Here is a 27,555-nt window from a genome sequence, read left to right as displayed (position 1 = left end):
CTGGATGTTTTACCATCTCATCAGACAGCACAAAGGTTTGGAAGTCAATCTACTTTCCAGCCACCTTTCAAATACTCCAGTAACACGCGTTGGCCCTGAAATTGTGCCCAAGGCCCCAGTGCTGTGGGAAAAGTCAGTACTGAAGCAAGCCAGTCCCAGGGGACTGGGGCTGAGTCCAAGGGGCTGAGTCCAAGGAGCTGAAGGGAGGGAGGGGCCACTACCACAAGTGCTGGGAGATGGGGAATGCTCGTGTTCACGGAAATGACCCCCAGGTGAAAGAGCCCGAGTCAGATCATCCGCTCGGCGGGGAAAAGTGTTCAAGGTCAATGATGTACGCATCTCCTAGCAATCCTGGTTCTCCCGGGAAATATTTAAACACAGGTAAATGCCGGCGTAAAATGAATCTCGAGGGAAAAGCAATGTTGTGCTCCTTGAGGGCAGGAGCCCCCAGCTATCTCTTTCCCCAGTTGTGTCCCTGGTGCCTGGCTCAAATCTGGGTGCAGGGTGGATGCTGACGGTTTGCTGTTTGGATAACTAATTGTTTAGCAATGAGCTTGGTTCTTCCCTCCCTGAGAGGTGATGGGAGAAGGGATTTGCCTTCTTCCTGCTTTGCTTTCTTTATTCTGAAGATTACTCCCAGGAAAGCAGGAGGCCTCACTTGTGGCCAAAGGTCGCGAGAGCTACCAAAACACTGCAGCTTCCCATTGACTAGACGGTCAGCCAGATGAGGGCTCAAGGCCAGACACCCGGTCAAAGCCCTCAGTGCTGCCTGGGTGGGCTCCGAGACCCCTCTGCAGCTACGTGGTAGGTGAGTTAGAACTCTCCCCTCGGTGGTCATTGTGTAAACTAGGATAGCACTAGAGTCAGAGGAATGTATAAATGTTTTACAGATCGGCAGACTGGGGGTCAGGAAGTTAAGTGTCCTGCCAAGGTCTCTGGTCCAGGTCATCCCTTGGCTGTCTGACTACACAGCCTGTGCTTTTCATCATAACTTGCCGCCCAGATGAAGAGCTAGCTTGCAGCTAAGGAGATGGAGGTGCAGGCTGGATGCTTCCTGAACTTTCCCTGCCCCAAACGGAGCCACCCAAGTGTTTCAGTTCCCCCAAATCTATTCTCCCAATTTGATTGATGAATCTAGTGAGATTTCCGGTTTGAGGGTCAAAGATTGAGATTAGAAAACTTCTGTGTACCACGTAACCACAAAGCCGAGCCTCTCCATGTACTAAACGCTGAACTCTGGGTCCAAAGGCAGCCCCTCAAGATAGCCTTGCTTCACCCTGCAGGGAGATGTGGGGGGACCGGAGCGTGCCCGGCTCCCTGCCACTGATAAAAACATGCCAGGCAACGTGTAGGTAAGTCTGCTTCCTCCTTCCCCCCAGAAGTACGTTTGGCAAGTACTCATGACCCAGACAAGTAAAAGGAGGGGGAAACAACCTATCTTCCTCCAAAACCACCAGAAAACCCCTTCTGTAGGAACATAAGGCTTTCCATGCAAAAGAAAATCACTGCTCATGTCGTGGGAGAGGGTCAGAAGAACTTACAGGGTCCCCGTCCTCTCCCCGATGTCCTCTGCTGCCTTTTATACCCGGAGAGCCCTGGGAGGGAAGAGAGAAAATGCACTTCAGCTGGCTTCCTCCAATTCGAACTTGTGAAATCCTTAGGCGTTATAGACAAGTCCCTCCCTTCAGCTCGCTCACAGCGCAGGCAGGGGTGGCTGTGAGTCTGGAGAGAGTCTGACAACCTCTGACCTCTACAGGAAGGTGACCTGTGGATTCCACATTGCAGGTCAGGGCATCCGGGTCAGTCCGCACCTGAGGCTGCATGGCCGGCAGCTGTGGCCACCGTAACTCTCCCAGCAGGCAAACTGGTCACTTTCCAAAGAGAGCATTTTCTTCTGCTTTTCTGAGAGCTCAGGGAAGAAGCACTCCTCCCGACAACAAGGCTACATATCCCTTGTGATCATCTCTCCCTCTGCCACGTGTGCTTTCACTGCCTTGTGGCCTATTTGTGGCAAAGATTTAAACTGAGGTTTGCTTTCCTCACCCAGTAACACAGGTCCTGACTTACCCCCAGACATACTTGATAGGTTAGTGTTGCCTGCTTTCAGACTTTTTATAAATGGAACCAGACTATATGTATTCTTCTACGTTTTACTTTTTTTCTTTTTTTGGCTATTACAGTGTTTGTAACACCTATTCATGTTGTCGTATATACCTGTAGCTCATTCATTCTCATCACCTTAGAGCACTCCATGAATGAAGAGACCATATTTATTTAAGCTATCGCTGTGTAATTGATCTTGTATACTGCATTTTTAAAAAGCCTATTAATCTGCAATCCTTTGCTCTCTTTGCAGCTCAGTTTCATTCACCGCCGATGAAGGACAACTTTCCCCACTGTTTCTAACACCTCTTGCACCCTCCAAACTGTTGAAAGCAGGTGCAAAAGTACAAATCGCAAAACCGAGGGGGCGCCTGGGTGGCTCAGTCGGTTAAGCGCCTGACTTCAGCTCAGGTCATGATCTCACGATTCGTGGGCCCTGAGTTTCAGCCCCGCGTCAGGCTCTGTCCTTGACAGCTCGGAGCCTGGAGCCTGCTTCAGAGTCTGTGCCTCCTTCTCTCTCTGCTCCTCCCCTGCTCATGCTCTGTCTCTGTCTCTCAACAGTAAATAAATGTTAAAAAAAATTTTATTAAAAAAAATTGCAAAACCGAGGAGCAACATCATGAGGGATATATAAGGAAAACGGGAGTTATTCTTCACAGCAGTATTCAAAAGTGAGCCCCTCTGAACTCCTACACCACAGGAGTCACAGGAAATACCCAAAGAAGACACAGTGAACTAAATGCCCGAAGCAATTCCACGAGGACCCAGTGAAGTCTGCACATTCAGCCACTTGGCCTCAGCCCCACCCACCCTCTCAAGGCACAACTGAATGGCACCTTCATGGCCTGCAGTCCTGGCATCCCAGGAAGCCCTGCACTCCCTGAACACTTGCAAAATGTGCAGCAGCAAGTCCTCTCTGCAATGTTTCCCTGGAAAAAGCAAACAAGAGAGCAACAATTGTCAGGAACGTCACAACGTTAAGAACTATATTCACGCAGATCATAACGCACCAACTACACGGCCATCTTCTCTCTTTGGGGGAGGGGCTGCGGAGGATCAGAGGTGCTTTTTGACTTAATACTGAAGACAGGGCACTGGGCTAGCAACTGTGACGCATGATACCCTCTCCCAGGAAATGACCTCTCTATAGAAAGGGCGACTGCCCCACAGAGGACCACAGGCTGAGTTTGCACATGACTGGCTGGCTCCTGGTTGACAGACTCCTCTTTTCTGAGGATTTCTGCAGCATAAACTGCTGGGTGATTTTTTATTTAATGAGGGGCTAGTTGGTTTTTTAGTTCCCTGTGCATTCATTTGGTGAGATGATAAGGGCGGAAGGACACACAAAACCAAACATAGGCGGCTTACAGGGCACCTGGGTGGCTCAGTCGGTTGAGCGTCCAACTTTGGCTGGGGTCATGATCTCATGGTTGGTGAGTTCCAGCCCCACGTCGGGCCCTGCTGTGGTGACAGCTCAGGGCCTGGAGACTGCTTTGGATTCTGTGTCTTTGTCTTTCTCTGCCCCTCCCCTGCTCATGCTCTGCCTCTCTCTCAAGGGTAAATAAACATTCAAAATTTAAAAAAGAGTATGCGGCTCAGGTCTTTCACACTTTTTCACATACTAAAGACCATGCGCTGAGTGTAATGGGGTAAGCAAGGCACTCTCTGGAAATGCTCATCAAAATTCCAGTTTCGTTCTGATGGCCTTTTGAGTAACTGCATGTCTGTTCCACAACTCACCAGGTACTGTGATAGCCTCTTGCCCAGTTCTCTTGTTCCAATGGTCAGATGAGTCCTGTAATCAAATCCCTTCCCAAATTCAAAGCTGGAAAACTCATCGTGGGCAGTCGTGTTTAGGGAGACCACCAGAAGTGCATCGAGTCCTGGTCAGTAAACATGACAGATTCAAAACAAAAGGGGTTGCATGTGAAAAAAGAGGAAAAGCCCATCCTATTTCTACTTGGTGAACGGTGTTCAGAGAATCAAAAAGGGGAAACGGAAACATTAAGAAGAAGCAAGACTCTTGATGTATGAGGAACCCCACAACTTTGCTTGCTTGCTCAGGCCTCAGTAAGAAATCCCCAGAGAAAAAGTATTCCAAGAGCAACTATGTACAAACCCGACAGGAAAACACTAGCAGAAAACTGTGTTTAATGCCTCACCACCAAGTTTTGATGCAATTCTTGGGCATTTAAAAGCAATTTATAAGAAAGGGAATTGTTCAGCTTCAGAGTTTTTCTGAATTTTTAAATTAACAGTAGTTCTCAGAGCACCTGGGTGGCTCCTTTGGTTGAATGTCCGACTCTTGATTTCAGCTCAGGTCATGATTTCACAGTTTGTGAGATCGAGACCCACATTGGGTTCTGTGGTGACAGAACAGATCCTGCTTGGGATTCTCTTTCTCTCTGCCCCTCTTCCTCCTCTCTCTCCCTCTCTCTCTCTTTCTCCCTCTCAAAAATAAATAAACATTTAAAAAAAATAGTTCTCAAAGTCATCTCCACAGCCAAACACCCCTGGGGGCTCGGGCCCTGAGAGCCTGAGGAAAGCTCAGGGTGAAGTGTTGGCCATAACCAGATTTCATTCATTCATTCATTCATTCATTCATTCATTCATTCATCCACTCACTTGTTAATTCATTCACTAGTCCATTTACTCTGTCTATCCTTTCATTAAACAAATCTTTGTTTATTAGGAGCCTATTATGTATCAATCATTGTATCAGGGATACACGATGAATAGAACAGGCACACTCTGTCCCTGCAGAGAAGTACATACAGTCCAATAGAAAAGGAAGACAGGGATCAGATAGTTGCCCTGAGAAGTGATAAGTGTCCTGAGAAAGAATGGCAGCATGCTTTGAAAGCCTAAAGGAGAAACTCCTAACTCAGCCCTGGAAAGTCATGGAAGGTATCCGCCAAGAACTGATGTCTAAGCTGAGCCTGAAGGACGAATGGAAGCTGGTCAAGGAAGAGAACCAGAGACTGAAGGTGGAGAGAAGGACTGGGGAGGAGCTGAGATGGGGGAGAGTTTTATGTAGAAGAAAAGTGTATGCCAGGATAGGGAGGACTGAGCCATGAGGTGTACTGGAGGAAGAAGCAGGCGGCTCTGAGTGCCTGGGGTACTAAATGTGGGGACTGAAGGAAGGCGGGAGTGGGGAGCGGGGGTGGGACCCTGCAAAGTGCCAGAAGGTGTACTAAGGAAACTGATGTGCCCAGAACAGTGGGAAAGGAGGGTGACATAACCCAGCAATCATGCAGGAGACTTTGTGGCCTCCAGGGAGGTTGCCCACAGAACCTAAACCCCAGAAGCCAGCGTGGGTCTACACCCAGAAGTCTCAAACAATGCATCCCATCTAATGATCAGTGGACCCTCCTGTCACTGCATATGACTCTCAATTTCTGCATTTAGCTTCCAGCTCAGTCTGAAACTATGACATGGATAGTAAGAAGTGCTTTTCAAGATCCGTGTGTCTGTCCTTCACATGGATAATCAGAAACAGTAAGGAGTGTCCTAGGTCAGGTGCCCTGGAAGCAGGATCTAACGGAAGAATTTGTGTGTATCTAGTTTATTAAGGGGGAGAAAGAAGGGGAAGTTGTAAGCAAAGATGTGTGTCAGTAAGGGCTTCACCTTAATCTGATTCCTGAAGGACTCTGGGGTATAAACTGTATCACAGTTGACCCACTGGAGGCAAAAGTGCTGGGTTTTTGTATCCCTATATCGATGCCCCCCCCTTCCGTTTCTAGGTGGGACATGGTATAAACCCACCCCTGATCCAAGGGTCAGGTAAGGGTTCAGGTCAGTCAAGGACTCATGACTGTAGGTCACAGGTGTAAGCACTTGGCCATGGCATTTGCAGCCCCTGGGGGATCAGTGTGCAGGTCTAGGGGTTCTGGGGAGGCACCAACAGCATCTGTTACTAGTGGCCAGACAGATCCCAAGATTTTTGGCACCTGAGTAAGTAGGGACTTGTTTAGTACCTTCTGTGCTTCACCACTTAAATTCACAACTCAGTACCTGCTTCTCTGAGCCTGTCTGATTGATTTTCAAGCATTATCTTGCTTTCACCCCCAAGACCATCTGAAAAGATGAGCAGCACCTAGAGAAAGAGGAAAGCAGAAAATGGGACGATGTGAAAATGAAACCTATAACTGGGGAGGAAGAAACAAACAAAAGAACACAGAGATGGGAGAGAGACTGTGACGTGAGTACCTGTCCTTGGGATGTAGATTCCTTCTTAAACGTATTCCACAGAGACCGCAAGAACTGTGCATTCAGATGAGTTGGCCCATTAACGGTGACCTGCAGCAGCCTGTCAAATATTGCCTTCTGGTAGATTTGGAACTCAGTAGGGAATTCTCCATCATCGTTCACCTTGAAGGCCACGTTCATCTGCACCTCTGCGCCTGCCCCACAGCTTACCCCCCTGATGGAGGTCATGTCCTCTAAGATGCCTGGGAGGTATGATTCCAGCCGGGGGTGGTCGTCGAACAACTGCGCCCCCGGCTGTTGAGTGGAAATGTCAAATCCAACCACGACGTCCATAAAGCAATCTGGAGACCAAGGAAAATGAGGCCAGATTAATGAGTAGACAGGAACAAGGAAGGGAAGATGAGGCAGAAAATAAGGAGAGCAGTCATGGCATGGCCCAGGGCTGGAGGGACTCTAGCACCCACAAAGAAGGAAGGAAGATATTGGCTGCTTGATCAACATATAACACAGGTGTTTCCTCTCTCCTTTTTCAAATATTACAAGTTCCAATAGCTATTTGAAGTTCCAATCATGGTTCAGCCTCATTCTCAGAGGCTGGCTTCCTGGCTGGCTGTGTGTGTGTGTGTGTGTGTGTGTGTGTGTGTGTGTGTGTGTTTGCACATGCATATTTTCTTCTTTTAATGATGACATACTATGATTCATATGATCATATTAAATATTTGAATTATCCTTAGAGATGGTTTAATCCGGAGATCACACATTCAAATGGCTGTAAAGGCCACGTGGATAATGTAAATGAGCTAAATGGGCAGGGAGAACAGAGGATGGATGGAGACTAACCACCCATCTGGTCACTGCTCAGCTCCAGCTGAGAGTCAGCCATGTGGGAAAAGGGACCCAGTGTTGTCAGATAGAGTTTTCAGAGAGAAGCCTGAAATCTAGATTTTTATGTGAAATCTTCAGTTTGTAAAAGCTGGCAATTAATCTTAACAAGTTGTCAACACTGTATAGGACAAACACAATTCAGCTACAAGTTGCCATTTGGACACCTCTGACCCTTCCCAGTTGCTCATTGTACACATGAGGAAAGAATGATTCATGGAGGTTGCTGCTGTTGAACCAGAATAAGAACCCCAGATTTCTGATTCCAGTCCCAGGGCCCTTTGCCCCACTGTAACCTGCTTCCAGCTGAGCTCCCCAAATGGGGTGTAGAAGATCTGGAGACCTTGAAAACACCAACCCATTTTGTGAAAGAAGTAGCTTCAGTCATAACTCTAGAAACAGAAGCACACTGAGGAGTTTCTGCACGTTGTACCAGTTCTACAAAATGTTATCATTCACCGCTGCTTCCTGGTGTGCTGTCTTCCCAACTCCCAGCCCAAACATACGGAACCTGAGTCCCACACGGTGACTCTCAGCTGGAGCGAGCAACACCCTCCCGATGAGATGTGCCATTGCTCTCCATTCTTTTCCTTCCCTCCCGGCCTCCCTGACTCATTTATATTACCTTCCTGGCCTTTGCAGCCATTTGTGTTTGTGACCTCTGGGTATTAAATAATCCCCAGGACAATTCAAATCTTCACCATGTTATGATTGCACGAATGCCATCATGTGCAATTTAAGAAACAAAACAGATGAACATGGGGAAGGGAAGGAAAATTAAGATAAAAACAGAGAGGGAGGCGAAACATAGGAAACTTAAATACAGAGAACAAACTGGTTGGTTGTTGGGTAGGGAGATGGGTTAAATGGGCAAGGGACATTAAGGAGGGTACTTGTTGGGATGAGCACTGGGTGTTATATGTAAGTGATGAATCACTAAATTCTACTCCTGAAACCATTATTACACCACATGTTAAGTAACTTGGATTTAAATAAAGTAAAAATATAAATTAATAAATAAATTAATTAATTAAAAAACATGCACATAGATAGGCTCATATAGACACACACACACACACACACACACACACACAGGAACACTGAGTCCCTTACAAGACCGTTTAATAAAGTTAAAATAGTAAAGCTGTCAACCTGCAAATGTTAGCTTTACTTACTTCCTACCAGTTGCAAGGCATCATTCTAGGACTTCCAGAAGTGGAAAGGGTAGAAACAGGAGACTGAGGTCCAGGTGCAAAGAGGGGCATAAACCCGGGGTTGGAGTGAAGGGACAGGGCTGACCAGAGGACACAACCCAGGGCCTCCTCCAGCCTCTGCATCCTTTCCCTTGTCTCTGAGGGTGGCTGGCTGATCTCAAGCTTCCCAGAAACAGAGAAAAGGTCTATTTTCACTGTGCACTATTCTAAAAATATGTTCATCTAGAGCTGGCCCCTAGGATACCTTGGGAAATGAAGCACTGGGAAGGTACAATTAAATTAAAAAGAAATAAAGAACAAGGGGAACACTTACTGGTTTTCCCGCAGCTCTGGCAGATTTCACGGACCATTCTTTTCTTCGTCTCTATATCCCTTAAGTTACTAAAGTCTTGGAAAGTGAATACTTTTTCAGAATTGCCTGTTATTGGCAGAAGTTGTTCCTTATGAACATTTCCTATGCCCCAAGCCAGGACACAAATTCCAAGGTTTTTCAGGATTTTTACTTCCTCTGACACATCATAGTAGGGATCTCCGGATGTGATAACTACCAAAATTTGAGGGACACCAGCGTTTCTTCTCCCACCAGAAGGTGGATCAAACATGACTTTCACTTTTCTAAGAGCCAGGTCAATTCGTGGAAACCCCTTGCTCTTGGTGACTTTTTGAATTTGAGTCTTCAACTTGGCTATAGTCAGAGAGTTTTTCAACTCAATAATTTTTTGGAAGTCACGGCCAAATTGAGCCAGCCCAATTTTTATTCTCTGAGATTCAATGTTAAAATTATCAATGATGTCTGACAGAAAAGTTGTCATGGCAACAAACTCTGAGTTGGATACCATGTCAGAGCCATCAAAAAAGAAAACCACATCGGCTTCTTGAATGTTGCAGGCTGCAATTGGAAAAACAAAACAATTATTTTCCTCATGAATGATTCAAAAATTTCTCTTTCCTTCAATACTTAAATTGCTTTACTAAATCCCCACATTAGTAGCAAATTGAAATAAGTTAACAGAAGAGAGGATCAGCTATTGGCCCTCAAAGAGAAGGAAACACAGTGCGAAGGAAGAAAAGGTAATAGACTTTGTTTCAAATTTTAATATTTGCATGATTCATTTGAAAGGGCACTGAAAGTTGCTCAGAGAAAAAGAGAAGTTTGAATAGCTTGAAGCCACTCACTAAAAAGTAATTGCAAAGGCTAGAAATCCCCTCGACACACCCAGATTGGATGGTTCGCCCAAGTCAAGGTAATGGTACCCCTGTACTATATTCAGTATTCCTGTTACTAGTAATGCTACCACTTTGCATGTGTGTTGAGAATTACCATTTTTTAAACAATGCTCTTGGCATACAGTAAGTTAATATTCATGACCATGTTTTAATAAGTTAATCTAATTTTATAGATATAGAAGTAGAATTCAGAGGTTAAGTAACTTGCCTAAGAATACACAATTATTATACTGTGCAGCTGGTACATGGACCACCTCATCGTTTTATCTCTAAAAGTATTTTTTCTACTGCAGTTTTTTTATAATATCATACCCCACATATTAAAACTGAATGGGACAAGTGCTAATGGCTAGTAAACACAGCATGGGGTCATCTCCCTGAAATCCAATGAGAAATGTCCCATAACGAAGGGATAATCTTCTATGCTCTGTTCCAATCAAATGTAATGGCTGGGACAGGGCCAGCACTGAAGTGATTACTAAAGGCAATTGAAACAAAGGGATGCCCACTGCCACACAATCATTTGTAAGGGTAGTCTGGCAGAGACACACAGCTGGGCTGCCCAGATAGACTTTCAAGGAAGGATTTACTGCCTGGTTGTGGGCGCATGGTCAGCAGAGGGCTTCCGGCTGTCGACTCCTTCAGGGTCAGCCTTACTACAGGGAGATGTCTTGCCAAAGACCGTGCCCTGCCCAGGGCAGCTCACATCTGGGGACTAAGTGACAAGGGGGTATGACCGCCCAGCCAGCTTAGTCTGATGCTGGACAGCGCTGATGGGCAATGCATGCTCCAGAGCTCTTTGCCGGGTTTGGAGCTCTGTCAAGCATGCATCACTGTTTGACTTTTTCCCAGCTTTTTTTCCTAGGTGCGGATCCCTAATAAACATCTTGCATCTTAAACTCCGCCTCAGCATCTGCCTCTGAAAGGTATGCATGGGAGAGGAGAATAAAACCGCTTCCATCTTTGTAGGAAAAGACCGTGTATCCTGGTGATGTACTAGATTTGGTGGGGACCCAATGATTAACAAGGGGCCAAGCCTGCCCAAGGAGGCCACAGTCTTGCGACAGATATGGATAAGGAAACAGCGAATCTGCATTCAGTGCTACCACCAGGAGCAACAGAAGGTGCAGGAGCTGGGAGACACAGTGGGGTCACCGCCAGGTATTGGGGCGGGAAACTGGCGCACAAAGGCTGCAACACGACAGCTAAGCTAGATGTAGCCAGGGAAAATGCTGGGCTGGCATGTTTGTGGTGGGTAGAATGCTGTGTACAGAGATGCCATTTCAGATCGACAGGAGAGATTGTGAAGGGGGGAGGGGCAGCAGGTGAGGCTGGAGCTGTGGGCAAGGCTAGATGGAACTCAGCAGGTCAGTAGTTGTAAACTGTAAGCAGAGCAGTGACATGGTCCAGTGTGTGTTAGGAAGATCACTGTGTTGAGAACGGAATCAAAGGTGGCAAGATGAAGGGCAAGGAGACTAAATTTCACGGTGGGAGTCCAGGGACAGGCTAGAACGGGCAGAACTGAGAAGGCCCCGCTGCCTTGGGAGAAGTCACAATTTTTTTTTCTTACAGATAATACCATCACCATTCTGTATCTGAAACCCAGAAGATTAATTCATTGCTCACTTTGAGCTCAGGTGGCAAATCTCACACTTTCCTCAGGTATGATGCCTCCAGACTACTCCACCCTAGTGGTATCTCATGGAATCAGCTTAGATCCCTTCCCTCCCTGCTCCTACCCACCAGCCTCCATGACTCCCTATGGAACTCCCATATTCTTTCCTCTGCATTAGTGGCCCTTATCCAGAAAAGCACATCAGACCACTTGAACTTCCTGTGGCCCTAGAGAATGTCTCTAATCCCAGTTAGAAGGCCCTGGATCTTTGAAGACAAAAGTCTATCTGTCAAACCATGTAACTCTCCACCTGAGTCTGGCCTGAAACTGGTGCTCAGTGGTTGTGCTGAGACTATTATGCAAATGGAATAGTACAAGTGGCCCCGAAATGGGGTAAGGTGAATACAATCCTAAGTAGAGTTCCTTTCTGCCAAGAAAAAGGCAACAAGGTGGCAAGACCTCAAAGAGTATTTCTGAAACTTCCTTCCATAAGCTCTTCAATGCACACCATGGTGGGAGGGGAACTTTCAGATCTTGTTCAATCAATGCATTTGAGAGATGAGAAAATATAGCCTGAGCAGAGAGATGTTCAGCCATGACACCCAGGTAATGGGAAGCCAAGATTTAATTTATGTTTTGCTTAACCTTTTATTGCTACCCCCACAGAAGCTTTAAAAATCACAACTTACGCTCACGTGCGTTGATACACATTCTTTCTTGCAGAGGCAGGTAAAGATCTTCCAGTTTGTTGAAATTTCCTACATAGAAAATATTGCTTTTATTCCCTGCGATAGCCTCGAGTTCAAATGGGTTGGCCTCTCCTACGCCCACTGCATAGATGTTGATGCCTTTGTTTCTTAACTTCAGTGCTGTGTCATTGAGCCGATTTCGGTCATGGGACTCCCCATCGGTGATGATAATCAACATCTGCTTCACATTTTCCTCGATGCGGCTGCCATGTTCTTTTGTGAACATTATGTTTGTGTGTTCGAGAGCCTTGGCAGTCCAGGTATCCCCTCCGGTGTGCCTGCGTCTCCTCAGATTCTCAACGATTGCAGATCTACTTGAGTATCTACTAAGGTGGAAAAGAACCTCAGGATCATTTGAGTATTTGAGAGCTCCAATCCGAACGCGGTCGATGCCAACATCTGCTTTCTTCACCAAATGGATAGTTAGGTTCATCATGCTTTCTTGCTCTTCTGTACCTATGCTGCTTGAATGATCCAGCACAAACACGATGTCTAACACCTTAATATTTTTACAATCTGGAAGAATAAGGAACCAGGCATCACAATCTTTCTACAGTGTATCCTACACAGACAGTTGAGAAGGGGGAGCAAACTAACATTTGCCATGAACCTACTATGTGCCAGACACTGCACCTTTTGTTAGAGAGGGCTTACTCTGTTTTACAGAGTAAGAAACTGAGGCTCAGTGATGTCCAAGCTACCCCTGATTCCAAGGACATTGTACTTGACAATGGCTCTGTGGTCAGTGTTTCTTAAGCCACGCCACTTTGTTCTGCTACATCTCATTAGGACACAGGATGTCTTTTGCTCGGCAGGCTTTCAACTGAAAGGAAATGTCAGAAGGTAGTTCAATGTCAATGTAATGGTGAGACATGACTAGTGTTTGCCAAACTGGCGTGCTGTTTTAAAGAGCTCAGAGGCTCCCTGTATAAGCTGGGATTTTTTTTTATCTTACTCCCTCTAGTTCCAGCTGTCTTTTCAGCTTCTGGTCAGCTAACTTTCCCAGACGCACCATGCCTCTCGGCGTTCATTTGTGCTCCTTCTCCTGATCTCCTGAGTTAGAACCCAGAAAGGTCCCAAGTAGGGAGAGCTAAGGCCCTTATCCCCTCATCTCAGCCCTAAGCTCTCCTCCACATCAGAAGCCAAGTGACCACTCTGGATAGGTCTCCAAAGTATGGGGTTTCTCTCCCCTTTTTTTCTTCCCTCAGTAACTTAAGCATATGCCTTTCGGACTTTCACTTTCTCCACTTTCTACCTATATATGGTAACTCCAAACCTTATTTCTGGCAATGAGGTCTCAAATTCTCAAGCTTAAGATGCAATGGAACCTGGGGCAATGACCCACCAAGATTTAGTGATTAGTCATGACTTGAGGTTTATGAGTCGATCTAATGTGTAAGCCAGGGAAATTTCACCTTATGCTATAGAAAGGGCCTCCACCAACATTATATTTATCAAAATGAAGAAATGCCAGGAAAAGCCCCATGGATTTCAAAGGTGGGGATGTGACCTTAAGATAAACCTTTCTTAGAATGTCTCAACATTACTAAGAATTTGGCAATCATTGCCATTTTTTTTTTTTTTAAGCAGGCTCACATCCAGCGTGGAGCCCAATGCAGGGCTTGAACTCACAACGCTGAGATCAAGGCCTGAGTTGAGGTCAAGAGTTGGATGCATGCGGCGCCTGGGTGGCTCAGTGGGTTGAGCGTCCAACTTCGGCTCAGGTCATGATCTCACGGGTTCGTGAGTTCGGGCCCCGCGTCAGGCTCTGTGCTGACAGCTCAGAGCCTGGAGCCTGTTTCAGATTCTGTGTCTCCCTCTCTCTACCCCTTCCCCGTTCATGCTCTGTCTCTCCTCTGTCTCTCAAAAATGAATGAACGTTAAAAAAAAAAAAAAAAAGAGTTGGATGCTTAACCAACTGAGCCACCCGGGCACTCCAGAAATCATTGCCATTTTAACTAAGCTGTTAAGAGAGAACTCACAGCGCCACTGTCTAAAACTCAGACTTAGGCCAAGACATTTTGTTTGTTACCTTTGTAAAGATTTCTCACACATAATTCTGAATAATATAGTCCAAAGGTCTCTATGTTGCTAGGGGAACAACATACAACAAATTTACTAATACTTCAGCGTGTTCTCTTAGTGGTACCCAAAAAACAGGTAACAGCACGTGGTAGATTTAAAAGCACAGGTGTTTTTAGTCTTACATGTGTATTTATAGCAACTTCTCTATTAAGAGCCATTAAAGTTGATGGACTCAAACTGAAGATTTGCTCAACACAAGTTTTAAAGTACGACAGTTCGTGAGATAAAATGATCTCAAGCAATCGTTTTTAAAAAGTAACAACTTGAAATTTTCTAAAGCCATAGACACATGAAAAAGCAAATGTAAAATATCTCTCTGATAGTGGTGAAGAAGAAAAATGCAAAAGAATGAAAGTACACACTATATCTTTAAAATACAGGGGATGTTTAGGGGGTTATGCTTAGGACATTGGATTTAATTTAACTAAGAGGAAGATGAATTTGTTTCTCTAATTATTTACTATTTGACACTGGTTATTGGTAGGCCAGGAACAATTCTGGGGAATCATTTGAGATTAAAAATTGCCTCTGAAAAATCTAGGTATGGACGTAGTTAAAAATGTGGAAGTTCGATAAGAAATTCTGAGAACCTGCGGGAATATACTTGAAGTCACCACAGCCAAACTATTTTGTTGCCAAACTAGAGGGCAAAATTGTTAAACTGGAATATCTCTGGAGGTTACAGATGTTTCCACAACACAGACAAGACAAGACTGAAACTTAACACTAAAGTCCAGATACAGTCCAAGCCCATGGTACAGCCCACTGCTCATCCCATGAAGTCAACAGCTCATGCCCTTGAGTCCTGAAGAGTAACAATGTCACTTACCGTGCAGAGCACATACACGAAAAATGAGTTCGTTTTCTATTGCATTTAGATCATCAAAGTTCTCAACTTGGAAGACCAGCTTGCCATCCCCACTGATCTCCTCCAGCTCCATCCTGTTGGCGCCATATACTCCCACGGAGAAGATGATGACACCACTGTCCCGTAGTGCTTTAGCAGGTTCTCTCACAGAATCTTGTGCTTCTCCATCCGTGATGAGGATAAGAAACTTTTTGACCCCAACACGGGCCCCCTTGGTGGGGGTGAAGTATTGAGCTACAAAGGTTAGTGCACTTCCAGTCAAAGTGTTACTGTTGATGTAAGACATTCTGTCTACTGCATCAGAAATTTCTTTTTGTGTAAAGTATTTATTAAGCTGGAATTCTTCCTGATTATAATTACTGAACTGAACGACACCAATCTGAGTTTTGTCTGGACCAATTTTAATCTTTGCTGATAGATTTTTCATGAAGGTTTTCATTTTTCCAAAATTTTCATACCCAATACTGCCAGAACTGTCCACCAGAAACATGATGTCAGCCTTCATGTCTTCACATCCTGCGCGTTGTCAAAGAGACCAGGTTGATATAATTTTCAAAACACAGAGAAGCAGCAAGCAAGAAAGAAATGCATTAGTCAGAAAACATCATAAATTAACTCAAACACCTGCTATTGTATTTGAAAATTTTATCTGCTTCTATAGTAGAGGCCTGTTGACCAGGACCCAGAATCAGAAATCTACTGAATATTATCCAACAAGTTTTAAGAGAAAATGCAACTTCCGAAGTGTATATTCATTCACCCATGCATCATTCATTTATGCATAGTTCATTCATTCATAATTCTTGAGGTGTATGAAATGCCAAGTATCAGGTTATGTGTTAAAGGATGTGATGGTGATCAAAAAAAGGAATAAGAGAAAAGGTAATCAATTCCCTATGCCCATAGGACTAATATTTCTGGGTTTTATGTATAATCTTGAAACAAAAAATTCTAAGCAATCTTTACACAGCCTTATTTTCTGGGATAACTTACAGTGATTTGATAAACACTATGAATCAGTATTAGAAACCGGGGTGAAAAACTTTTACTAGAAATAGTAAGTACATTAGTAAGCACATATCCATTCAACATGGATGTATAAAGGATCATTCCTTTATACCTAAAGTTTGTAGATTTTCTACTGGTTAGAAATGGACGTGTGTGTGTGTGTGTGTGTGTGTGTGTGTGTGTGTGTGTGCGCGCGCGCGCACAGAAGACCAATTTCTATAAGCCATAAAAAAAATGGTGTTATTAATTCATGATACAGATGTGTGTGTATACAATGCAAATATATTGTCATTAGCATGTATCTCCTTAGTCTTAACCCTTTGCTCTACCTGCTATCACTGCCATTCTCTTAGCAGTCCTTCCCTTAACTCTCACAGAGTCTATCCCATACTATTTGAAAATGAACAATTAGCATTAGTCAAAGAGGAATAAGACAATGCTTATTATTTTTTAATAACCTGTGTAAGGACAACCAGGGAGCATTAAAGCCACCATGTAAGATCCAAGCTGCCTGAGGCCATCTTGAAAGTCATATATAGAGAGGTCATTAAAGATGTTTGTGGCCTTGGCAAGGCCCCACTGCTGTGAAGTGTGGAAGCCTCTCCTCCATGAAACGTGTAAAAGGAGTAGACTTTTACATGTGGTTTGGTATACCCCCTTAGATCTGCTTGTGACAAGATTATTTCCTGTCCTCTAATATCTGGTCTCCCATTCTTCCATGCCGATATAATTTCAGCTAGACAGATGACTGTCCAGGTAAGTATCACTTTTCTAGCCTTCCTCGAAGCAGATGTGGCCCTGTGACTACGTTTTGCCAATAGACAGGAGCAGAAGTGATTTGGCCACTTCTGGGCCTTAACATTAAAACAGGGCAGTGTGATGGGCTCCCCTGGCTCTTTCTCCCTTTCCACAAGTGCAAGGTGAAGAGAACCGGAGCTTCACCATTGACCTAAAGATGGGAGCTATATGCTGAGCCTGCAAGAGCCTCTCTGCTAAATCTGCACCCTGCTCCCCCTGGACTGTTATGCAAGACAGAAATAATATTCTGTGTTGTGTAGTTTGGGATCTTTTTGTTATGGCCTCTTATCTTGTCCCCTAAGCAATAGGTACAATGTGTCTCATTCCGTCTGCATCTGCCCTGAAACTAGTCAGTGTTTTTCTAGGCCCGAAGGCTTTGGTTCCTTAGCTTTCCTGCCTCTCCCTGTTCACCATCTTATGGATCATCTCCTTGTCCACAGCTTGTCTCCTCTTCCAGGTGTGCCAATGTTCAGGCACCTCAAGTGCAACCCCCTGACCTACAGGAGATGTGCCATACCTCCTCAGATTGGCCCAGGGCTGTCTCCCTCGGAGTGACCGAGATACAATCTACTTTATGTTTCCTGGAACCCTTTTACTTTTCTTTGCGTCATCCCCAGGAAATTCTGGGGAACTTTTTACTCTTGTACTCTTTCTAGAGCATCCTGAAGACCCAACTCTACTACTGTCTGTAACAGGGTGAACAACGAACAATAATGTGATTTAGGATTTTGCTGTGAGCTCTGCTGATTTATCTTTGGATTTTAGTGACTCACAACATTCCAGAATGTTCACTTTTGTAAGTTCAAATAAATGGGAATCCTTCTCTTTTTCTCAGCAGTGAATTTAGCCAACTTGTGCAATAGCTAATTTTTATGTAGCACTGAATGCCCACGTGCATTTTTCTAAGTGTTCCACATGCCTTATCACCTTCAAGCTTCACCTGGAAGCTAGGCCTACCCTCAGGGATTAAGGCAGGTGGATAGTAAGTGAACTATTCAAGGTCCACAGCTAATATAGCTGGGGTTTGAACTTTACCTCATTGACTCCAGCATCCTTTATCTTAACCAGTAAGGTAACATGCCTCTCAGCAGACAAAATTTTCATGTGCTAATATTAGCAAACCAACACATACCATATTCAGTTAGTAAGTCGCTGCTCCTAATAAGAGGCATCACGATAGGGTACAGGTATTTGCAAATTGTTCTTCCTAACTTTACTTACGTAATTTTAGCCTGAACGAAAATGCAAATATGTGTTTCTGGTACAGATAAAAATAAACAATTGTTATATGTGTACTAGATAAGCATTCATAATAGAGGAATGATGGTTGATGTTTATTATGCTAAACCTATAAGGATTCTAGGATGTAGGTGTTACCCTTGCTTTATAGATGAGGAAGTCTGAAGGTCAAGCAGGAAAGTGGTTGAATCCTAACCTACTCAAAGCCAGAGCCCATTTTCTTTCCATGTGCTCATCTGCTTCAATTAGTGCACACACACACACACACACACACACACACACACACTCTTACATGCCATACTGGTGGGCTTTGTCAAGGCCACAATACTCTTAGCAACCTTCCTGCTTATGACCCCCAAGATGGCCTCAGGGCATCTGTCTGTGGAGGGCTTCTCCAATCTTGTCAACTGGTTTAAAGTAAGGGGCTGAATCCTCCGTGGTGAGAAAGGAAGTTAGCAACAATGTTAACCAGAAAACTGGTCACATCACTCCTGGTCTCAGCCTGGCAATCAGCCTGCAGGAAGCAACCCATGAGGGTGCAGAGAATAAAGCCTTCTTTGTTTTGCTCACCTTTTTCAGTGCAGATTCTGCGAACAACTTCATTTTTTATTCTCTTTAAAGAATCAAAGTTCTGCCCAAAGTTAACCCTTTCTTCCTCCCCAGCAATTTGTTGGAGTTCTTCTTTGTTAGCCTCCCCAATGCCAACCGCATGAATGGTGATTTGTTCAGCCCTTAATCTCTCAGCAGGCTTCAGGACTTCATCCCTGGACTTCCCATCAGTCAGCACAATGAGATAATTGGGAACACTGCTTGTCCTACGCTTCTTTCCCTCTTTTATTATTTGCAGCATGAAATCCAGGGCTTTCCCAGTATCTGTGTTTCCGTTGAGTTGCTTGATGTTCAAAACAGCCTTTCTTAAATCCACATTATTAGAATTGTCATGGATGTGAAACTCCACTTTTATCTTATCTGAATACTGTACAGCTCCAACTTGGACTTTGTCTGGGCCAATGCTGAACATTTCTGTCACTGCCAAAATAAATTCCTTCATCTGCTCAAACCCCGTTCTGTTTATGCTAGTTGAGCCATCGATGAGGAAATAGATATCAGCCTCTTTTGTATCCACACAGCCTGAAAAAAAATGTGGAAAATGCATTCTTCGTTAATTACAGAAATATCTGGAGAGAAGTTTGCAAGAGGGTTTGTAGAGGAACATGAGGCTGTGAAGGCTCTGGAGAATGAGAACTCTTCATCATTTACGCAGAGACTGTCTGCTTCATCGAGCCTGTTCATGCCCATTTTCTCCTTTGAAATTCACAACAACCTGGTGGGAAATTGCAACAGAGTGACACCTAGTACTTTGTCTAAGGTCATCTGCCAGTTAATTAAAAGGCAGGACCAGATTCCCAAGTCTCCAGGCTGTAAGTTAAATTGTTTGTATAGTATTGACACCTGCCTTTTCAGACAGTTTATGCCTTATCATTTCCCGAGAAATGCAATGGAGGAAAGGACCTGCTTCTCTTACTTCCTCAATATCCTCTTTTCCCCAGAGCAACTAGAACACTATATTTAAAACTAGAGCCAGGGGCACCTGGGTGGCTCAGTCGGTTGAGCATCTGACTTCGGCTCAGGTCATGATCTCACGGTCTGTGAGTTTGAGCCCCGCATTGGGCTCTGTACTGACAGCTCAGAGCCTGGAGCCTGCTTCAGATTCTGTGTCTCCCTCTCTCTCTGACCCTCCCCCATTCATGATCTATCTCTCTCTGTCTCAAAAATAAACAAACATTAAAAAAGTTTTTTTAAACTAGAGCCGGATCATATTACTCTCCTACTTATATGGTTTATCATTGCATTTAGAACTTAAAAATATAAATCTGGCCTGAACTTTCTCCCCGTTTTTCTCTCAGACCCTATTTCGAGCAATTCTTCATCTTACTCGCTGTGTTCCAACCACGCCAGGCTGCTTTCTGTACTCTGAATGTGCCCCAGGGCTTTTGTACTTGCCCTCCTCTCTCTTGCTGGAATATTCTTCTCCCTAAACATTCACATAGCTGATTCCTTCTTATCTCATCATGGATATACCAACTCAAATGTCAGTTCTTCAAAAAGGCATTCTCTCCCCTCTAGCTAAAGCACATTGGTCATCATCTACCCTATTACTCTCTATTTTCTTTATGATAGCCATACTTTTTTAAGTTATCTTACTCATTTTTTCATGAGCACAGACTGCTTCCTGCCAGAGTGTCCCCATGAGGGCAGAGATTGTCAACTTCTCTGCTTCTACCCAGTATGCCTGGTCCATCGCAAGATTTCAACCAAAAATTTTAAATAAAAGGACTCTGGGTGGTTTAGTCAGTTGAGCATCCAACTTCGGCTCAGGTCATGATCTCGCGGCTCATGGGTTCGAGCCCTGCGTCGGGCTCTCTGCTATGACCATGGAGCCTGCTTCAAATCCTCTGTCTCCCTCTGTCTCTCTCTCTGCCCTGCCTTTCCCTTCTCTGCTCAGATGTGTACTCTCTGTCTCTCTCAAAAATAAATATCAAATGAACAAATAAATACACTCTCAATGTTCCTTCCTTCCTTTCTTGTTCCTTCCTCAATGTTTCTTCCTTTCTTAAAGCCCTGGAAAAAAGTAAAACATGCTTTAACTTTACTAATAGTCTATTTATAACTCTATCAATTTACTCATTGCAATTGGGTAGGAGAAAAAGCATAATTTAAAAATTTAGATTATTTACACAGTTATCTGGTTGAGTGTGTTGAAAGATCCTTAAAATACAAGACTAGGTATTTCAGAAATAGTTTCTTTATTCACAGCTTTTTGGTAATTTATAGCTATTGACACTACTTTAGGCTATGGGGAGTTGGTCCCTAAGAAATCAGAAATACTGGAAATAAGTTTGGACCTGAGAATTAAACTATGAAATTGACATATAAAATATTAGGAGGAAGATAAGCAGTTATCTGCAAAAGACAGGGTTGATCCCAGGCCAGCAAAACCTGATATCAATAAAGATAGATTGATTTATATAAATCTAATGAAGAAGAATGAGGTGTTCTCCAGAAGAAAGATAGTGTTGATCAGCAATGAAGGAGGAAAACAATATGAGTCACAGTGGGCAACCAAGGCAATGCCCATGCAACCCCCCTAGAATTATGTTGTCCAATATACTAGCTACTAGTCAGATATTACTATTAAAAGGTAAACTGGAACTACTTAAAATTAAATAAAATTCAAAAATCAGCTCTTTAGTTGCACTAGCTATATTTCAAGTGATTAACAGCCCCAAGTGGCTAATACCTATCATATCCAACAGTGTAAATACAGAATACTGTCATTATCACAAAACGTTTGGCTAGACAATGTCGAAGAAGAATGTGTCCCCTGGTCCAAGGTCTCACCTGTACAGTTATACAGAGAGACAGAGAGAGAACTCTATATATTTGACTTTATTTTTTAAAATATTTTATTTTATTCTTTTTTTTTAATGTTTACTTATTTTTTAGAGAGCGAGCAAGCAAGCAGGGATGGGCAGAGAGAGAGGGAGATACATAATCTGAAGCAGGCTCCAGGCTCTGAGCTGTCAGCACAAAGTCTGCCGCGGGGCTCGAACCCACGAACTCTGAGATCATGACCTGGGCCGAAGTTGGATGCTTAACCAACTGAGCCACCCAGGTGCCCCTGAATATTTGACTTTATTTTTTTTTAATTTTTTTTTTAACGTTCTATCTATTTTTGAGACAGAGAGAGACAGCATGAGCAGGGGAGGGTCAGAGAGAGAGGGAGACACAGAATCCGAAACAGGCTCCAGGCTCTGAGCCGTCAGCCCAGAGCCCAACGCGGGGCTCGAACTCACGGACCGCGAGATCATGACCTGAGCCGAAGTCGGACGCTTAACCGACTGAGCCACCCAGGCGCCCTGCCATCACTCTTTTTTCTATACATCAGTCTCTTGGTTTGATTAATGTGAGCGTCTCCTTGATTCAATGAAGTTTGATTTTAAAAAACTGGATGCCCACTAAGTGACAGATGTGGTGGATACAGTAACGAAGTCAATGTAGATTGGTTCTCTGTGTTTTACCGTTCTGAAACTACAAAGCCGGCCACCACACTCCAGACCATGGCAAATTCTCTAAGGTTGAGGTTCTTAAACACTGCTAACAGAAGTTCAAAGGGCGGCTTACTAAAATGCAAGTGCCCAGGCCCTACTCTGACACTAATTCATTAGGTTTCGGGTAGGGCTTGGGCCAATGAATTAGTGATAAACTCCCCCAGGACACTCTGGTAAGTTTACAGCAGATGCTGTTGGTGCTTAGCCTGTATCCCCTCAAGCACTGCATTTGTGCCCACTGGCTCCCAGGGCTTTCTCTCTAACGGCTAGTACCTAGGGCTGTTTATGGGTGGGTTGCTCTCAGGTTCCTGGAACCCTCTTGCCAGGGGCTTGAAGAAGTGCCTGGAAATTTACATTCTCTCATGTGCTGGAATATAAATTCTCTAGCTGCACTGCCCGCTGACAGGAGCAATTCTAAGGTTTAACCCACATTGTCCCTAGGATGGCCCTGTGGAATTGAACTCCAGGGAACTTGGCTTATCGTCCTTCCCCTCCTGGTCCCAACTCTCCCTTTCCTACCAATCTCCAGTTTTCCCTGGATATATTTTCTAATCAAAATCTATCCATTTCACATGAATCCTTGTCTGGCATCTACTTCTGAGGAACCCAACCTGAGTCAAGTACCAATATTTGAGAGCCATTGAATTAACAAGAAGCCATCTACTGGAGGCCTTATGGAGGATAGTTATCCCCCTTGGGTGGCCCTTGCCATTAGCCTTGGTCCCATACCTTCCCATTTAGAATTTCTTTTTTTAATTTTTTTTAATGTTTATTTTGTATTTTTGAGAGAGAGAGAGAGAGAGAGAGAGAGAGAGAGAGAGAGAACGCGCACAAGCAGGGGAAGGGCAGAGAGAGAGGGAAACAGAGAATCCGAAACAGGTTCTAGGCTCTTAGCTGTCAGCACAGAGCCCAACACAGGCGCTCGAACCCACGAACCATGAGATCATAACCTGAACCAAAGTTGGACACTTAACTGACTGTCACCCAGGCACCCCCATTTAGAATTTCTGTAACAAAAATAAATGTGACCCTTTTTTGGTTACATCATTTCAAAATCTCTAAGAGAGGCCACACTACACATCCCCCCTATGCCCTAATAGTTCATACTAGACCAAGGTGACTGCCACTCTGAGCAGCTTCCCCACATGTCACTTAGGAGGTAACAGAGGACTTGTTTCTTGCTGCTACGTATACGGGCCACAGAAAATCCAGGGCCAGCCCAGGATGAGTTTAAAATTAGCCTTCAATGTCATTGGAAGATTACAATTCTTTTCCATGCGAATGCTGCCAAATTACAATTTAGGTGCAACACGTGACCAAGTTCTGGCCGTTGGGATGTAAGCAGAAATGATGTGTGTAATTTCTGGAAATATCTTTGAAGAAAAGGAAATGGAAGCCTGACCTCTTCCTTCTCTTTTCTCGTTCTTGCTTGCTGGATGTGAGTGGGATGCCTAGAGCAATGATCTTGGACTATGTTCCTGGGAGTTAAAAACCACAAACAGCAATAAATAAATAAATAAATAAATAAACAAACAAACAAACAAACAAATAAATAAATAAATAAAAACAATAATGTCGAAAGAGACAGGGTCTCTGACTCTGTGGTGTACCAGCTGTGTCTACCTACCTTAGGACTTATTGTGCAACAGAAAAAACAGTTTTATCCCGATTAAACCACTGCTGTTTTTATTTCTGTTAGTCACACCCAGATGTAACTGTGACTGATACAAGTTACCCAACAGTATATTCCTGCACGGATACAGCAGCCATCAGCCACATGTGGCTATCAAAACTAAAATGAGTTCAAATCGGGGCGCCTGGGTGGCTCAGTCGGTTAAGTGTCCGACTTCGGCTCAGGTCATGATCTCACGGTCCGTGAGTTCGACCCCCGCGTCGGGCTCTGTGCTGACAACTCAGAGCCTGGAGCCTGTTTCAGATTCTGTGTCTCCCTCTCTCTCTGCCCCTCCCCTGTTCATGCTCTGTCTCTCTCTGTCTCAAAAATAAATAAACGTTAAAACAAAAATTAAAAAAAAATAAAAATAAAAAAATAAAATGAGTTCAAATTAAATTAAATGTGAATTTCAGATCTTCTGTTACACTAGCCACATTTCAAGCGCTCAACAGTCACACATGGCTAGTGACTGCCTTACTGGACATCACAGATGGAGAACATTTCCATCGCCACGGAAAGTTCTGCCGAACAGCACTAACATATACAAAGCTACGCTACCTTTGAAAAACATACGTGTGTGTGCTTGTGTGTACGTAGCATAGAGAAGGAGAAGAAACTAAATGACATGAGAAATAAACGTTAAAATGGTTTTGTCTGGATGATAGGATTACAGATGATTTTATTTTCTTCATATTCATCAATACTATCAAACTATTTTTTAACTAACACCTATTATTTTTTTACATTTAATTGCGGTACGATTTACACGCTGAAGAATTCACGCGTTGTAATCTTTCAATGATTTTTGGTAAATTCATCAAGTTTTGCCAGCACAACCAAAATCTAGTCTTGGAACATTTTCCTAACTACTCATGTTCCCTTAGCCAAGTACAGTCAGTTCTCGCTCCTGCCCTTGCCCTAGGCCACTACTCATAGTACTTTAATAACAAGAAAAGTATTTTTTAAAAACTTACCAGTTTTGTCAAGGTCCACTCGCTCAGCACGAGTAGAAATTTGGGACCAAATTTCATTCCGCAGCTTTTTCTGGAATTTCTTACTGTAAGTTTCCAAGTCGGCATAGGACTTGAGCACGGAAACCATCTGTCTCGGGGGGTAAGACACTATTTCTTCTAACTGGGTGTCGTCCGCCCCTTGGATGTTCACGGCAAACACAGTCACGTCCTGCATCCGAAGCCGCAGTGCGGCATCACGTACCGTGTCCTCTGAGGGTCTGTGAGTGACCAAGACTGCGATCTGAGGCACCCCCTCTGCCCTTCTGCTGCCAGCAGACTCTGAAAAGGCTTCTAGTCTCATCTTCTCAATGGCAGCACCAGCATTGGCTTTCCCCGTCCGGAGAGAAAGCTTCTGGATTTGCTGCTGAAATTCATCCTGGGTTGTGTTTGATTTTAGAAAAGAAATAGTCTCTGCTCTATCACTGTAACTCATAAGCCCGAGGCGCGTGCAGCTGAACCTCACATCCATGGAGGCAGTAATATTCCTCAGGAAATTCTGCAGGTTCCTTAAGTTTTGTCTGGTGCCCACTGACTCATCCACCAGGAACATGAGGTCAGCTAATGAATCTCTCTGACAGGCCACTGCGAAGGGAATAGGGAGAGAGAAAAAGTAGGAGGATGAGTACAAACCACTGGCCCAGAGTGAGAAAGGCACTTTACAGATTGTCAAAAGGCATTGGTGAAAATGGAGGCAGTCATGACAGATGTGGTTAGCACTGTTTTCTTTGAATGAACACCAGTTAAAATGCTGAAAAGAGTTACAAGGTGACGGACTTCAGAGTCTCTGCAATTATGTTCCTTCTGTCCGAAGAGTGCTCCTTACCAATTGTCCTATCAACCCCTCCACCACCACCCGTCTCAAGTGCTAGGATGCAGCGACGTGTTAACAGAAATATCTCTGACTTCAGGAAGCTCCTATTCTATGGGGAGGATAAATAACTAGGTTATCTTATTTCAGACAGTAATAAGCATCACGAGGAAATAAAACAAGTGAGTCAATCGAGTTACTGTTCTGGGGACATGGGATGAGGACTAACTTACTTGAGATACAAAGAAGTCAGGGAAGGCCTCTCTAAGAGGAGCACATTTGGCCTGAGATATGAATGAAGGGGATTCAGCCAAGTGTTCTGAAGGAAGGGGAATTCTGGCAGAAGGAACAGTAGGAGGTGGGAACAAGAAGCCCAGAGTGGCTGGTGATGGTGAGGGGAACAATGATGGATGAGGTCAGAGAGACTAAGGGCCTAAATCATAGGGGAGTCGCAGGATCTTATTTAAATCTTTAAAATATCACCCCAGTTGCTGAGGATATTCAGGGATAGCCATTAAGAAACAATCACCCTAGTTTGAGAAAGAGACAATGTTTGTTGGACAAGGATAATAGCAGGTAAGATGGAACAACAGGGTAGTTTTGATACATGAATTAGAGGTAGAACAGAGAGGCCTTGATGATAATGGGATGCTAGTGTTAAGAGATAAAGAAGTGGTAAAAACTAGGTTTTTGGCACGAACAGCTGAGTGGATATCGGTGGTCTCTTCTTCCAAGATAGGGGAGACCATAGGAAGAAGCTGCAAGGGGGGGGATTCAAGAGTACCATTTGAGACATGCTAAGTTTGGGACAGTTTTGAAGACACCAGGTAAGCAGTTGGTTGTATGAATCTGGAATCCAGGGAAGAGTACATCCTAAGCACAGAAAACACCTACTCCAGGCACAGGGGAAGGAACTACATCTGTGGAAAGTATAGCCAAGAGATAAGCTCAATCTTACCAAAAGCTACCCATTAGGATTGTGAGCTCTAGAAACCAGAAGATATGTCTTGCTTATCTCTATCCCTCCAGTACCTAGTACCTAGTGAAACCCAAATTAAAAGTAATTCTCATAAATCTGCCAAGGTACCCGCATAGTTGGCTAAAACAAACTCCCAGCATGACCTACTCAGGTTAGTATTCACTTCCAAATAGTTATCGATACTAATAATAGTAAACTGTGTTCCAAATGCCATACAAGCCATCTCACCCATATCCAGGCAAGTACTATTATTCTCATCTTATAGGTAAGGAAACTGAAGCTCAGAGGTTAAATAACTTACCCAAGGCCCTTAGTAGGCAAGCCAGAGTTTGAAGTCTTACCCTTAACCTCTAATGGCAATGATAGCGTCCCATCAAGCAAAACCTTGTGGTTGCAAAACTCCGTGAAGTAAATTTGGAGGATAATCAGCACACAGAACCCTCTGAGAAGGTGGTAAAACCCCACTGTTCTGCGGAGCACAGACTATACAGCCTCCTACAGGGCTGAAGGATCTCCAAGGCCTCCAGAATGGAGGATCATAGGAGGGTTTCTTCTCTGAAAAAAAGAAGAACTTAAGTCATAAGATCTTGCTATTTCCCCAAGACAAGAGGAGTGAGAGATCAGGGGAGTGGAAGGAAAGGGATTCCCTGGTGTCCCAGGAGCAACACTAACTGTGGCAGAACCTTGTAAAACTCACTAAAATCTTGGCAGGACTCACTAAAACCCATTTCCTCCTCTTGGGCAGCGAGCTAGACCTGACTTCCCAGGCTCACTTGCAGTTAGGTGTGGCCATGGGACTAAGATCTGGATGATGAAACATGAGCAAAAATAAGCTGATCCCACAAGACCCTCCCATGAGTGATTTTCTCCTGCCCACCAGCTGTATAACAAGGCCCAGGGTGCCTTGGAAGGTCATATGCGAAGACCGAAGAGCCACCACTAACCCAAGTACCCGAATAGACGAAAAACAACTA

At 44.1% G+C, this 27,555-nt stretch overlaps 1 protein-coding gene across 2 annotated transcripts in view; it reads right to left on the bottom strand.

The window, feature by feature from the left end:
• Nucleotides 1-27,555, bottom strand: part of COL6A5 (collagen type VI alpha 5 chain) — a 129,385-nt gene that overhangs the window by 58,775 nt on the left and 43,055 nt on the right. For both annotated transcript variants that reach the window (XM_058729866.1, XM_058729867.1), the window contains exons 4-13: nucleotides 24,756-25,376; nucleotides 18,568-19,128; nucleotides 14,914-15,468; nucleotides 11,940-12,515; nucleotides 8,722-9,297; nucleotides 6,313-6,653; nucleotides 6,118-6,199; nucleotides 3,844-3,986; nucleotides 2,940-3,032; nucleotides 1,542-1,595 (exon numbers count right to left, since the gene is read on the bottom strand). In XM_058729866.1, coding sequence (XP_058585849.1) covers nucleotides 1,542-1,595; nucleotides 2,940-3,032; nucleotides 3,844-3,986; nucleotides 6,118-6,199; nucleotides 6,313-6,653; nucleotides 8,722-9,297; nucleotides 11,940-12,515; nucleotides 14,914-15,468; nucleotides 18,568-19,128; nucleotides 24,756-25,376 — 3,602 coding nt within the window. The remainder of the gene's footprint in view (nucleotides 1-1,541; nucleotides 1,596-2,939; nucleotides 3,033-3,843; nucleotides 3,987-6,117; nucleotides 6,200-6,312; nucleotides 6,654-8,721; nucleotides 9,298-11,939; nucleotides 12,516-14,913; nucleotides 15,469-18,567; nucleotides 19,129-24,755; nucleotides 25,377-27,555) is intronic.

This window comes from Neofelis nebulosa, chromosome 5 (genome assembly GCF_028018385.1).
Source record: "Neofelis nebulosa isolate mNeoNeb1 chromosome 5, mNeoNeb1.pri, whole genome shotgun sequence".
Taxonomy (NCBI): Eukaryota; Metazoa; Chordata; class Mammalia; order Carnivora; family Felidae; genus Neofelis; species Neofelis nebulosa.
The sequence above is the reverse complement of the archived record's forward strand: the minus strand, read 5'-3'. Positions and strand labels throughout refer to the sequence as shown.